This window comes from Thermobia domestica, chromosome 9 (genome assembly GCF_964235325.1).
Source record: "Thermobia domestica chromosome 9, izTheDome1.hap1.1, whole genome shotgun sequence".
NCBI lineage: Eukaryota > Metazoa > Arthropoda > Insecta > Zygentoma > Lepismatidae > Thermobia > Thermobia domestica.
In genome coordinates, this window is record NC_137462.1 from 267,287,079 (window position 1) to 267,302,967 (window position 15,889).

At 35.6% G+C, this 15,889-nt stretch overlaps 2 protein-coding genes across 4 annotated transcripts in view; one reads left to right on the forward strand and one right to left on the reverse strand.

Moving 5' to 3' along the window:
* The window catches only part of LOC145660680 (cilia- and flagella-associated protein 91-like), a 100,489-nt gene extending 89,488 nt beyond the window's left edge, over window positions 1-11,001 (reverse strand). The window contains exon 1 of one of the 2 annotated variants that reach the window (XM_081726017.1): window positions 10,807-11,001. In XM_081726017.1, coding sequence (XP_081582143.1) covers window positions 10,807-10,882 — 76 coding nt within the window. In that variant the 5' untranslated portion in view covers window positions 10,883-11,001. Of the gene's footprint in view, window positions 1-9,172; window positions 9,237-10,806 lie in introns of those variants that run through there. The other variant, XM_081726018.1, reaches the window with a different exon arrangement.
* Window positions 10,987-15,889, forward strand: part of LOC145660679 (uncharacterized) — a 118,149-nt gene continuing 113,246 nt past the window's right edge. The window contains exon 1 of one of the 2 annotated variants that reach the window (XM_081726015.1): window positions 10,987-11,134. The gene's annotated coding sequence lies outside the window, so the exon portion shown is untranslated. Of the gene's footprint in view, window positions 11,135-11,235; window positions 11,363-15,889 lie in introns of those variants that run through there. The other variant, XM_081726016.1, reaches the window with a different exon arrangement.

Below are 15,889 nucleotides of genomic sequence, written 5' to 3' on the forward strand. Positions count from 1 at the left end.
TTGACATTTTTTCGTTTGATATTTTTAGTTTAAAAATTTTTGTTTCGAAATTTTTTGTTTGAAAATTTTGTTTCAAAATTTTGTTTGAAACTTTTCGTTTGAAATTTTTGTTTGAAAAGTTTTTGTTTGAAATTTTTGTTTCAAAATTTTTTGTTTGTAAATTTTTGTTTCAATTTTTTTGTTTAAAATTTTTTCGTTTGAAATTTTTCGTTTCCAAAATTTTTTTTCTGTTTAAAAATTTTTGTTTGAACAGTTTTGTTTGTAAAATTTTGTTTCAAATTTTTTTGTTTGAAAATTTTTGTTTGAAAATTTTTTGTTTGACATTTTTAAAAGTTTGTGCACTCATTAGTAAAGAACCGGACCTGTTTAGAACTAAAACGTCTGGCAACATTGTGGTGCAATAGTACACATCAGAATATGGGGTTGTACTTGAAATGAAAAAACACAATTCATTGAAATGGATCATTTTATTACACTCCACATACATCCATACCAGATAGTGGTTCTGGATATTGTCGATACAATGTATTTTGAACTTCTTGCACTAGTTTGTCTTTAGCGTATAATTTTAATTCCAATTGAAGTCTTTTAAGGTCTATTGCGATATCAATTGGTGGAAACTCAATGTCCATTTGATCACAAATAAACTGTTTATCAATACAGTTATGCACCCACGAACGATGTTGACAACCATCACAATATCTAGATACATGTTGTACAATATGCATAACACATTTTTCAAAATAGTACTTTTTCAGGAATATACTTGTTTTGTTGCACACTTCCACTGCATGTTTAACACACTGAAATACGCTGATGAATTTGTTCCATTCCGTTTGTGTTAGATACACCATGTTGCGAGGGACATGGAATGTACTCTTTTTACGTAACAGCACCATCTTCTCTTCGAGGACTGTACGCAGCACCACTTCATGATTTGAGCCTAATGATTTGACTATGGTCACATTTAGCTCATCATGAAAATAATCGTTCATTTGGTCGATTCGTGAACATAATATTTGCCATTCTTCACAGGTCAGTTGTACACCAAATTGTTCTGCTTTGCCCAATCGAATTACTGGTTCAAATGTTTTAGCACTGATACCAATCATCACATGTTTTGTTTGAAATATATTTATTGGATAATAGCTTGCGAAGATGAACTCTTTATCGTTAGAAGTACACATCTTTCCTCCTGAAAAGCACTTGCTCAAATGATTTCACGGTATTGGTTGATTTATAGAACTACGGCTTACGTCATTGGAAAGGAATGTGCTGACGTTTGAATACATGACAGTTGCTGACGTCATGCTGACCAACCAAATTCATACAACTATGTCTGATGTGCTGATGTTTGAATTCATGATTTCATCACAATTGATGACGAATCTGGCTGTGTACTAAATTCAAATTGATGACTTCGACCCAAGAATCCTTTGTAACATAAAGATACAGATCCAGTATTTAAGAAACGCAGCAGTTCTTCTTGTTTTGATGCTTCCATGGGAAAATATCTTGCTGGTAAAATTATATTCTTATCATTTTCAAGCTTCACTACGATTCTTAATCCAAACTTTGTAGGGATCGTTTGGCTAGCTAAGATTCTATAAGGTACATTCTGTTGTAAATCAGTAATCTTGGTAAATGATTTCATTACATCACGTGTGTTTAGAAACTGCAGACAAGTAGCCATGATGATGTTATCATGAATACTAACTCGAACGATACTTATATATGATGCAAAACTGACGACGTTGCATTATCATGTTCTGACGTGTACTATTGCACCACAATGTTGCCAGACGTTTTAGTTCTAAACAGTTCCGGTTCTTTACTAATGAGTGCACAAACTTTTAAAAATGTCAAACAAAAAATTTTCAAACAAAAATTTTCAAACAAAAAAATTTGAAACAAAATTTTACAAACAAAACTGTTCAAACAAAAATTTTTAAACAGAAAAAAAATTTTGGAAACGAAAAATTTCAAACGAAAAAATTTTAAACAAAAAAATTGAAACAAAAATTTACAAACAAAAAATTTTGAAACAAAAATTTCAAACAAAAACTTTTCAAACAAAAATTTCAAACGAAAAGTTTCAAACAAAATTTTGAAACAAAATTTTCAAACAAAAAATTTCGAAACAAAAATTTTTAAACTAAAAATATCAAACGAAAAAATGTCAAACCAAAGTTTCAAACTTTTTTAAATGTTAAAACAAAACTGAATGCAGCAAAGATTTGAAACTCATCAACCAATCAGATTGCACGAAAGATAGTGATCAGCCAATCAGATTGCACGAAAGATAGTGATCAACCAATCAAATTGCATCAACAATAACTTTGCCAGTGTTGTAGCATGTATTCCCTTAAGACTATGAGTCATAAGATTCAATAAGGTTAGCTATGTATCCCTGTACACTACCTCATCAAGGTCAATCACGTGGTACATCGTATTGCTTACGTTTATATTTGGCTGTAATAATCAATACCAATGACGCATTCTCAAATTATCCTACAAAGTTTAAATGTACCAATGTCCTGGACTCCTAATCCCATCATAGGTCAATAACTGACACGTGATCATAATGATTTACCCAATGAATGAGATACTATCCAATTTTAAGAACAATCACCAATTATTGATATGACAATAAGAAATGTACCCCTCCCGAAATTTAAGATTGGTACACAAATACACCTGTGTCTTATGAAAAAGTAATAAATCCTGTAGTTATTCAATAATAAAGCCGGTCAATAACCTTTAAATTTTGAATATTTGGCCATAAGAGGAACACCAACATCTACAATGGGTCCTAGAAAACGTTTTACCAAATTATGTTATTTTATAATTCCCAAATTTAAAAGAGAACATAAACATATAAAGGTAATAAACCATATAACGTGCTAAATACTTATCAAAGGGTCAATAACCTCCGAAATTTGATTTTTGGTAGTTCTTTACCCATGAAAGGGAACGATGTGGACCATCCAAATTTATAGTGGTACATATTGAAGACCTGTACGAAGATACCAAATGCTTATATTAAACAATTTCTAAAACTGAGTGGATGAGTCAAGATACCCCTCCCAAATTTTTAAAGGGTGCATCAATGTACTCATGTCTTATGATAGGAAATGAACCTATATACATGACCATATGACCATATACGGTAATAAGACCGCATCAAACGGGATAAATTGGGCCAAAAACCAAACACGTGATACAACATATTGCTTATGTTTATATTTTGGCATTTTTTTACTCATGAAAGGAACAAGGTGGACCACCCAAATTTATCATGATACATATTGAGGTCATGTACTATGATAGCGAATGCTTAAATTGAAAAAATTCCAAAATTTAAGGGATTGGCTATGGTACCCCTCCCGGGGTGCATCAATGTACCTATGTCTTATGATAGAAAATGGACCCCTATACATGACCATATAATCATATTAGGTAATAGGACCTCATCCAAGTGAATAAATTAGGTGAAAAACGAAACACGTGGTTGTACTAAAATTTGGTAATTTCGTACCCATGAAAGGGAACGAGATGGACCACCCAAATTTATAGTAATCTCTATTAGGGTCTTATACTATTATACCAAATGTTTAAATTGGGCAATTTCCAAAATAAAGAGGTGGGCCAAGGTACCCCTCCCAAATTTTTAAAGGGTGCATCAATATACCCATGTCTTATAATAGGGAATGGACTAATATACATAACCATATAATCATATAAGGTAATAGGACCTCATCCAAGGGGATAAATTGAGCCAAAACAAACACGTGGTACAACGTATTGCTTACGTTTATATTTTGACAATTTTGTACCCCTAAAAGGGAACGAGGTGGACCACCCAAATTTATCATAATAGATGTTAGGGTCCAGTACTATAATATCAAATATATAAAATGAGCAATTTCTAAAATTTAAGGGGTGGGCCAAGGTACCCCTCCCAAATTTTTAAAGGAATGCACAAATGTACCTATGTCTTATGATAGGGAATAGACCCCTATATACATAACCATATAACCATATAAGGTAATAGGATCTCATCCAAGGGGATAACTTAGGTCAAAACCAAACACGTGGTACAACGTATTGCTTACGTTTATATTTTGGCAATTTTGTACCCTAAAAGGGAACGAGGTGGACCACCCAAATTTATCATAATACATGTTAGGGTCCAGTACTATAATACCACATATATAAAATGAGCAATTTCTAAAATTTAAGGGGTGGGCCAAAGTACCCTCCCAAATTTTTAAAGGAGTGCACAAATGTACCTATGTCTTATGATAGGGAATAGACCCCTATACATAACCATATAAGGTAATAGAACCTCATCCAAGAGGATAAATTGGGCCAAAAGAACAAACACGTGGTACAACGTATTGCTTACGTTTATATTTTGGCAATTTTGTAGCCCTAGAAGTGAACGAGGTGGACCACCCAAATTTATTATAATACATGTTAGGGTCCAATACTATAATACCAAATATATAAAATGAGCAATTTCCAAAATTTAAGGGGTGGGCCAAAGTACCCCTCCCAAATTTTTAAAGGAGTGCACAAATATACCCATATCTTATGAAAGGTAATGGACCCCTATACATGACCATATAACTATATAGGATAATAACACCTCATCAAAGGGGATAAAATCGACCAAAAAACCAAACACGTGGTACAACGTATTGCTTACGTTTATATTTTGGCAATTTTGTACCCCTAGAAGGGAACGAGGTGGACCACCCAAATTTATCTTGATACATATTAGGGTCCTGTACTATAATACCAAATGTTTAAATTGGGCAATTTCCAAAATTTAAGGGGTGGGCCAAGGTACCCCTCCCAAATTGTTCAAGGGGTGCATTAATATACCCATGTCTTATGATAGGTAATGAACTCCTGTATACGTCCATATAACCATATAGTGTAATAACACCTCATCCAAGGGGATAAATTAGGTCAAAAACCTCCGAAATTTGACTTTTTGGCAATTTTTTACCCATGAAAGGGAACGACATAGACACCCAATACTAATAAAGGTACATACTGTGGTCCTAGGCTACCATACCAAATTTTTAGATTTGGCAATTTCCAAAATTTAAGGGGGGTGGTCCTATGTACCCCTAGGTCATTGACCCCGGCCAGGGACCATGGGTCCTGAGGCAGGGACCCAGGGACCAAAAAGTGTCCTCAAGTCACGCCCATACTACTATGTTGTTGATGAAGACCGCAGGCCGGTACCCAGCCCAAAAATGTAGGGGGCCCCGACCCAACCATATTATAGTTAATTTGGAAGCCTACTGTGAAAATTTGAGGGGCCAGCGAAAATTTAGGGGGCGGCAACCTAGACCCCCCTTGAATACGGGCCTGTGAAGACGTATCTTGACAAAGAGAGTCAATACCATCCCATCAGTCCATTTTCTTTACCTAAAGGACATAGGCGTGGCACGTTAAACTAAAAAATAAAAAAATAAAAAAATCAATTTAGTTTATAATCTCATCGACGGCACATGCCCATCAGAAGCATGGAAAATTACAAAAATGATTATTAAAGAAAATGAGAAAATGACTACAATATTTCACAAACTTCTTTCAATCTGTCTTTTCCTGCTTACGCAAGGTCGACGTTTTTTTTGATTACTTGCTTCCATCTCGTAAAGGCGGGAGGAAGGATGAAATATTTAATTGGCTTAGGCCTACTAACACAAGAAAATTCAAGTTACTCCTATTGACACTTATCTCCCTTATCTAATACTTTCTAAATTCCTTCCGTCGAGCTTCAGCAACGATTGTAAATTGAAGGGGAATATTTGGACTAAACGCATCTCATTTTAAATACGCCAAGAGGCTTTGATAGCTGAGAAGTAAAAATGTCGTTTGAAATAAAGTTACTATCTTCGCGATATTGATAGTATAGGAGAGAGGGGCAAGAGTACGCAAATTTTAATTAAACTTATATATTTTGGTAAAAAATAGTTACAACGGAAAACTTTTACATGGAACACAAAACTTGAACTCTCCTTTACGAAATGTGAACTCAACTTTTATATACCTCTGTCCTTGGAGAAACTATAATGCATAAAATGAAAACATTCAAATTCGTACTCTTGCCCCTATATGTGGGGCAAGAGTACGAAATCAAAGAGGCAAGAGTACGCACCCAAAAAAGTATTAACAATTATCACAGATGAAGGTGCCTACTCCTTCATATGATGTGCATTGTTCATGCCACCATTCATGGCATCTTGCGCACTTGATCTTATCTTTTATTGGTGGAGCACTGTAGATGATATTGCATAATGAACACTCGTACACTACTCCCTCACTGACCTGAAGAGTTACCTTCGGTTGTAGCTTTCTTGGTGCAAGTTGATAGTTTGCCTTTGCTCTTTGGAGGGCGCCGTTTCAGAAGTAAGTTCTGCTTGAAAGGAGAGGATGTCAGAATCTCTGATTGACCTCGAGAACATCAAGATTTTTGGTTGTGGGCTTGGTGGCAGTCGAGGCTAACAACCACTAACGGAGCGCATTATGTGGACGGTCTACATGGGCCCCTGCTTACCTCCAGTGAAGATCCAGTTTTACTGGCTGGAGGTTTGGTAACAGATGAATGAGAACGAACAACCGGCAGAAGAGTGTTTGAAGTGGACAGTCTGCATGAGCTCTTGCTTGTTTCTAGTGAGGATCTAGTGTTACTGGTTGAAGATTTGGTAACAGATGAATGAGAACGAGCAACCGCCAGAAGAGTGTTTGAAGTGGAAAGTCTGCATGAGCTCTTGCTTGCTTCTAGTGAGGATCTAGCGTTACTGGTTGAAGATTTGGTAACAGATGAATGAGAACGAGGAACCGGCAGAAGAGTGTTTGAAGTGGACAGTCCGCATGAGCTCTTGCTTGTTTCTAGTGAGGATCTAGCGTTACTGTTTGAAGGTTTGGTAACAGATGGAGGAGGACGAGCAACTGGTAAAGGAGTGCTTGATCTGGATGCGCCGCATGGCCCCTTTTTACTTCCAGTGAATCACCCGATGAACGATTTTGGGCTCTATTCAGGTCTGATGCTTGATTTGTTGCTTCAGGAATGCTTCCATCTTCAGAGCTGGCTTCTACATTTAAGTCTACCACATGCACAATAGAGAGAAGAAAATCTTCTTCAGTGAACACATCTTTATTCAGTAGGACAACTCCAGATTCTTGAAGGCTGGATACCAATGATTGCAGCTTTGTAGTAAGCCTCAGTAAACAAACTCGCAACTTGGAATTAGGCGGGATGGATGATTCCTCATCCATTTATCACACACTGTTGAATACCAGGATTTCAGCGGACAATAACAGGAGCGATCTATTGATTTCAAATTATGGCTGGTATGGGGTGGTAAACTCAACATCACTATCCCATTTTGCCTGGAGAAATCAATCGCCTCGATTGAAATGTGAGAGGTGTGATTGTCAACAAACCGTTTTCGTAACCGAATTTGATCGCACATATTGGTGTAAATAATATAACCATTCTACGAAAAGTTGTGAGTTGATGAACCAGAATCAGATATCATTCCCACAGAACCCGGCGACGAGCCATCGATTAATTCTTGTTTCATTCGTTTTCTGGGAAATATCTGGGAATGAAGGAACCAAATGCACTCACCAGGAAAGAGCTGTTATGTTAACTCCAAAATCACTAGATACAGTTTTATTCACAACTGATTTTTAGTCGACATTTGGAACTTTATGAGGAACCGTATTTATGCCAGTTTCGTACATGTTGTAGATATCCCGTAGAGAAAAACCGTTTTCTCTTACAACATCTTTTACACAATTAAAAAAGCGTTCAACTTGTGGCTTGCTAAAACCACGAGCTCTCCCCAGACCAGTCTTTGAACGCTGTCGCAAAACAATAGTCATATGTCTACGACGGAAAGACTCTGTCCAATCTCTTCCTGCCATTCGATTCGCATTGCTAAAGGATATGGGGCAACTAGTTACGTTCAGCAAAATTGTATGCCATTCTTCTTAGATCTTTTAAAGTTAAGCCATAGAAGAATTGATCCAGTAATGTGATATATTCCACTAATTCGTTCTCCATTTCTTCGGTAAATAGGCCTACTGGCTTTATTGTACCTAAAGACGTTGCAGATTCTCATTTAAAAAAAAGAAAAGAAAAATCCTTAACTCCTTATATTAGTAATGGGAATGCATAGGATACAAAAAATCAGATATTATTTAGACCCTTTACAAAAATACATTTCCAAATTTGGCTTATTCCATCAGATACAGAGTGTTTGTCACCTACGAGGGTAACTTGAAAACTTCTCGACCTATCTTTGATGAAGCCACATATTGTCAAATGTTAGGTTAGGTTAGCTTCATATATCTTTATAGGATCCCATACCAATCATTGGTCTGATACCGTCTCATAAATAGTCATTTTATCGTATGATTACTAAAGGACTGACTACTACAGGAAACATATGGTAGTCGAACTTTTTAGTATGGCACTAATCACGCGTCAGAACGACTCTGGATAAGGCCCATTAAAATTTATTACTGAAAACTACTGACATTTAAGATAAAAGAGGACAAAGCGTAGCATTTCTGAAACCTGAATAAAATAAGCAAGCGTAATGTTATTCAATAACTGCAGATTTAACTATCTCACACGTTTATCTGTTTCGGAAACTCAAACACCACCTTAGATATTTTATGTAAGGAGTGGTATTTAGAATAACAATTTTATCCCTCGTACATAAGAAAATATCAGGATTCTTTAGAATTCTTAACGTTAGAGGCTACATATGGGAACTAGTATTCGTAAAGTTTGCCGTCACTCTCTATTACAACGGAATCTACATTCTTTTTTGATTGTTAGATCTAAATCAAATTGGATTCTTTTTCATAGAACAGAAGGGGCAAGAGTACGCACGCGTACCCTTGCCCCGTAGGTATCTGCGTACCCTTGCCCCCTCACTAATCAATTGACTTTCCCGTGATGTTGTACAGCCAACTGTTGGAAGAAAGTCAATTTACTCCATCCTGTCAAACAATGGATATGTTAGAAACTAACGCTTTATAGTACTTTGAAATCGTTAAAAAATTGTGTAAGTTATTCATTAACTACTTATGTCCCAATATTATATCAAACTATTAGAAAAACATAAATAATTACCTAGATAGCTTGTAGTTTGCCGCAGCACACTCAAACCTGTTTAGGTTCTAGACGCCATTAACATCAAACTCCACGTGACGCATTATTGCCATACGCGAATATATTCACCTGATTTTAGGGAATCGTATCCTTACCCCCCACGTACTCTTGCCCCCCTCTACTCTAATGTCCTTTAAGGTTTGGGAAAAGTGAAATTTGAGATAAAAATATTGATATTTTCAACTCTTCCTCTTATTGGGTTTGTGCAACTGAAATATACGTTTTGTGTTTGATAGGATTTTTTTTTTTTTTTTTTTTAACGGAAACAATGGATGAAGTAAAGTAATGCGTACGATAAGTTCTGAACTCTATGAATTATAAAGTAAATATGTCGGCAAGCATCCAGCAATGGTCAACAAACAGTGTTCTCGTTTTTTATTTTTTATTTTTTTACTTTAACATCCCACGAATATGATCCGAGGCTAAGGGAAAAGGTGATGACAATGACGGAAATGGTGAAGAAGAAAGTGGGAGGTTATGGTGGAACGATCAAAAACACGCACACGGTGTTTGTCTACCACAAGGTGTATTTAGCGGGAGCTGGATCGAAAATAGGGATTTCACGCACCAGAGAAAAGCGCTCTACCACTGAGCAATTGCGGCCCCATGGTGTCCTCATGTTGCACGACAGCCCCCACCAGTGTTTCTTTCAGACCTGTTTTTGTGGGGGCACTGCACCCCGGAGCTCTGAGAGTACCCCCCTGAGAAGACCAAAATAATACGTCTATAATATAATAATATATAGAATTGTATCAGCAGTGCCCCCCGAATACCAAGTGTGCTCTCCCGGAATATTGTTTCTGAAAGAAACACTGGTCCCCACTGACATGTCTCTCAAAGGATGGTGCACTCTCTGCATGCGTTGTAATGTGAAACCCTTCTTTACCCATTGGATTCTTCTGACATCTTTCCCACCGATTACCACCTCCTACGGCATCTTGATCACTTCTTGGCAGGGAATAACTTTACTGATGATAAGAGACTGAAGTAGGGTTGCCAACTGGCTTGTATTTTACTAACAGAGCGGTATTTTCATCAGCCTCAACTTCCTATATTTCAAAGTGTTAGCACATTCAACGCCTACATGTTTTATTTATTATTATTATTATTATTATTATTATTATTATTATTATTATTATTATTATTATTATTATTATTATTATTATTATTATTATTATTATTATTATTTAGTTTCATATATATTTTTCATCAGCGATGCTATCCGAAACGTGGGACTACAACTTAATGTAAGATCCGTACATTAACTCCCATCTGGGATCGAACTTGGGCTATACAGCCCTTTAAGCTCTATCCATTATAAAAAGTGTTCCGGTGTAACAAATATTAAATCAACAAACAATCGAGTTATATATTACAAAGAGTAATAATAACCATCCATTATTCAATGTATCTAGTTCAGAGTTTGATTTCAATCCTTAATAATGCCCCTCTAGAGCATTGTCCTATAGGGACGTAACTGGGAAGCAACCCAAATAATATTGGACAAGATAAACTTTTACTTTCCAGCAAGATACAAATTACTAGAGGCAAAAAATATGGAAATTGAGTAAATGAAGAATAACTGTGAAATTTACCGTAAACATAATCGTGTAGTCTTGAAGGGCGATATTTAGGTAGTCTTCGAACAATTGTCTTCACTTCTGATCCCATTGTTCTCAACTGAACATTAATTTTGTTTTACATAAAAACCTTTTTATGAAATCAAAGATAACGCGAATTAAATTCCACACATACACACAAATGTCGCACTCTGCACAAAACGAATGGCGTTGTCATGGCAACGGCGTTTCCATTGGGTCGCTATTTTTACGCATGCACGAGTTATTGGTCGATTATGGTGATGATCGAGTGAATGAAATCAGCAGGTTGTCATTTAATTAAAGGAAACAAATTAACATACAGGTATGTTTTCGTACATAGGCACGTAGGAAACACTAATTATGATCATAGCTTGATCTTGGTATATAATAAATTGTAAGAATAACAATTCTAACAAAATAAATTAACTTATTCGTGGAAACATACGTTTCCTGTTTATTATAAAATGCGCAATTGAATATCTGTTTTGGATTCTACATTACTATAAAAATTTGAAATGTTACGGCTTTTTCACAGAATGATTAATTTTATGTAAGTTATTCGGTGTAAATAATAAGTAAAATGAAGCAAAAATTATTGCATCACTCTTTACGCACATTATGCGTTACAACATAAAACGGTCTAGTGTTCTGGTACTGAGGTTTAGAGCAGAAAGTTCTGAAGGAACTAATTAATTCTATTTCTTTTGCTAGCTACTAGATTTACTTGTCATCAAAATTCATTTCGATTATATATATATATGTCGGACGTAAAATGCTGTCAAAATATGCACTTGCACTGCAGATAGTAGGGATGTATATATTGAGAATAATAATTCTTGTATTGGTGCTTTTACATATCTTAATCTACTTTATATTATAATATGGTTCCAAAATGATAATGGGTACACAATTACTTTTCCTATAAATCTTTTTCAGCCATAATAACGTTACTTGGAATTGAATAATATATATCGTATAACATTCGTTGGCAAATTTAATTTCACTATACATAGATACACGAACCACAGGCGTGGAGGTGAAGGGTTTCGGGAGAGAAAATAATGATTACATATATATTGATGTGTTTAAAACATAATTTTCTCAGCTACTTTTCATATGTTAGGAAAATTAATCAATTAGCTCCTTACTCTATGTTACTAGTTATACTTGAACGAGGGATTTGTTTCGTGGCTTTTGTAAAGTGTGGAAGCCTAAGTAGGTAAAGGAAGGCAGGTATCATATAGAGCGAGGGCACCTATGGGACAGGAATATGTTTACTGTTCAGATTTTCCAGAAATAATGCCGGTTCAATATACCTTCAGGAACAAGACAACACATGAGAGATCTATTTTATTGTTTAATCAAGTCATATATGGTGAAACAGGAGGGTCATTCCATGTCAAATTAACACAATGTTAGATCGATTCTCACTAGGGTTGCCAACTGGCCAGTTTTTCACCGGGCTGGCCGGAAATACTGCTGTTATTTTAATTAAAGCCGGTAACCTGTACAAACTTCTTACCGGCCCCTTTATGACCGGGTTTTTCAAATTTGTACCTAGTTCTAAGCAATTACATCTAGTTGTAGTATAGATTTAAAAAGTAACTTTCATTCTGTAAATCCAAAACTGTCACCGTTCACTATTTATCAACAAATAATATATTTTGTTCGCCAGTTTTAAAGAGATGACAGGGACTGTAGCAGGAAAATGTAAAATTTATTTGTAAGGAATTTTATACATTTATTGAGAGTGAAAGAGGGCTTCTTAAACCAATTTTCTGTAGTTTAGGAATAAAAAATATAAGTTTAAAGAATAAATTTCATTTCCCAGATCCAAAATTTTCACGTAAAGTCTTAATACACTTTTGTTCATCCGTTTCGATAATTTTAAAGAAGTGGCAGTTACTGGTAAATACAACATAATGACTGATGTCGACTTCAGTTTCTCATTCTTAGCGCAATGTATATATTAAGGTTGTTAGTGAATGTACTAAGGATAGGCCTATGCAGAATGCAGGTGCTAATGCACTTTTGTTCACGATAGTACATTTCCTTCCAATGGATGAGTCAGAACAAAGATACTTCACACTTAGACCCATATTATAGATAAATTTGAGGGAGTGCGGGTTTTTTATTTTCCAGAGTTGCCAACCCTAATTCTCACAGATTGCGTTGAGATCTTATATTATTAGGGTGTGGAACGAGGGGAAGCTCCAGTTGATTTGTCAACCGGTTTCGAATAGTGTGAATGCAGTATGTTTGGTATTTGCAGCGGATGTTATTTATTATCTCTCACAAATCCATCGATGGCTCCGAACCTGGTACTGTGATTTATAGTGAGGCGTTGTAAACGACCTAATTTTTGCATATACCCACCGTCGCTGACACGCCTGCTTCCTACGGCACACCTCCTCAGTAGTGTTGTAAAAAAACGTTTTTTTTCTGTGAAGTTTTTTTTCAATAAAAAACATCGTTCTTTTTCATGTTTTTTTTCAAATGGCTGTCTTTTTTTCTGGCAACTATTATTTATTGATTTACGTTGCAAATTATTGAAATAATCAACAGAACTTGAGTCGAAGTCCTCGTAACTTACAAATCTTTGTTTTCTTTGCTCCTATATACTAGCAAAATTGTGTGATTATTCCTTTCGGCCCCAGGTCATTTTTGGCGTTTTCCTACAATTCCAGTTAGTGACCTATTGCCCAAAAACCATTCATTCTATTGGTATAGTTAAGGCCTTATTTTTTAGAAAATAGATGTGGCTATTTTTTCGTGTAAGTTGCTTTGCAGTGTCGCCAATGGGTGGGAAATTATTGAGGGAAATGTAAGGGTGAAAATTTACAAAAAATTCGCTAACCGAATTTCAAAATTTTTTGTATCTAGTACCACTGCTGCTATATGGGTTCAAGTCACGTAAAAGAATCTTTGGTGTGTGGACAATGTACAGTGAAATCCTTAAGTCGCTGGCTTCCATTCAAAGAGGGAAAGAAAAAATTCTGTCATACACATGAAATGTTGACATTATTTACGCCTCATAAGCAAAAATCAAATATGCCGGGGTTACAGCTTCTCTAATTATCCTATTAAAACTTTTTATGGTGCATTCTGTAGGGCAAAGAGGAAGCTTTCAGGTAGTGGTACGCTTGTTTCAGTGTAGCCAGTAAGAGGGTATAATAGAGGGGAAAAGGGAAATTTTCCGAATTTTTCACCTAAAAGAAGGAATTAATTGTTTTGGCTGGAAACACTGCCATCAGACAGACGAAAACTATCTGAAAATAAACCTTAGTACTCCAAGAATACATCCTACAAGTATCATAGCGATATATAACAAAGTAACCATGAAATTTTAAAAAAAAATCTCATTCTACCTCAGAAATTCAGCATTTTCTTACCATTTCCAGAACATGGTTTATTATAAACCTCAACTGCACTTTCCCTAATTATTCTAGTGAAACTTTTTATGGTGCGCTGTGTAGGCTAAGGACGAGGCTGTTAGACACTGGTACGTTTGTTCGAATGTAGCCAACAAGAAGGAAATAATAGAAATAAAAAAGGGATTTTTTTTTCCAAAATTTGTCCCTAAAATCTGGAATTAAAATTTTCTGTAGCTGGCAACACTACTATCAGACACACACAAACTTTCTTAAAATAAGCTTTGGTATCCCTCTAATATATCCTACAAGTATTGTAACGATATCTAATAAAGGAAGCATGTCAATAAAAAATATCTCATTCTACCTTTAAAAAAATCACAGTTATCTTCCCAATTAGAGAATAAGGTCTACTGTAAACCTCAACTGTACTTACCCTAATTATCCTATTGAAACTTTCTATAGTGCGTTTTGTAGAGCAAAGACGAGACTTCCAGGTACTGGTTCGTTTGGTCCGATATAGCCAACAAGAGGGAAATAATAGAGACAAAACAGATCATTTTTTCAAAATTTCCCCCTAAAATCTGGAATTAAAATTTTCTGTTGCTGGTAACACTGCTACCAGACAGACGCAAACTGTCTTAAATTAAACATTGGTATACCACTAACATATCCTACAAGCATTATGACGATATTTAAGGAATAAAACTTCTAATTATCAAAAATATATTACAGTAAACAGAAAAGTAGGGAAAAACTAGAAAAATCAAGGGTTAGAACCTAAATACGAATTTTTCGTGCGTTCCCTAATTACCCCATTGTAACGATCTGTACTTCCGTTTGTTAAGTAAGGACGAATGTTCGATTGGCGTAAGTTGATTTGCACTCGGACGTATAGGTACGGATTTATAAACAAAAATTTCTAATTTTTTGCCCAAATTTAGGAAAGTTTTAATTTCCCTAATAGGCAACACTGCGCGCAGGCCCGTCCAATTGATGTCAACAGTTAGGTATCCATCCGAGGTATCTACCTGGCAAGTCTTAAGGAGGTCTTTCTACAACGAAGGAAGCTACAGGGAAAAAAGAAGTAAAGGAAATTCGAAATTAGAAAATTCTCGAATTTTTGACTGGGGTGAAATTTGAGAAGGAAATTCGACACCAGAAAAAAAATAATATGATAAACTATAGTCCAACCATATTTTGCAAGAATAATATCTCGATATCTTAATTAGTGTCCACACAGGAGCGGATTAAACAAATGACACACCCGTGTGTGCCACTTTGGCCACCTGGGCCACCGAGTATACATTTGATTACATTTTTTTGACTACTAACTCGTGATGTTGTTATAGTTATAATCTCGACTAATAATAATATCGTTGTTGTAAACAATAACTTTATATGGAAAATTTTCTCTCCTTTTTACATCTTAGTTCCAACACTGTTGGTGAGAAATGCAGAGTGTTTCAAAATGAATGTTGGGGTTTTAAGTCTTTGTAGTAATTATTACATTTTACATACAATTATAAGCAATGCAACAAGTAAAAGAGCACCTCAAACAGTCTTTGCTACAAGTGTTCAATGTGACATTCATTCGTCACACGGCACAGATCTATACTAAACGCAATGTTAACTTGAGAGCCGCATCACAAGCGCATTAATACATGTCGGCGCGCGAACCTTTTCACAGGGAAGCCTTTGTATGT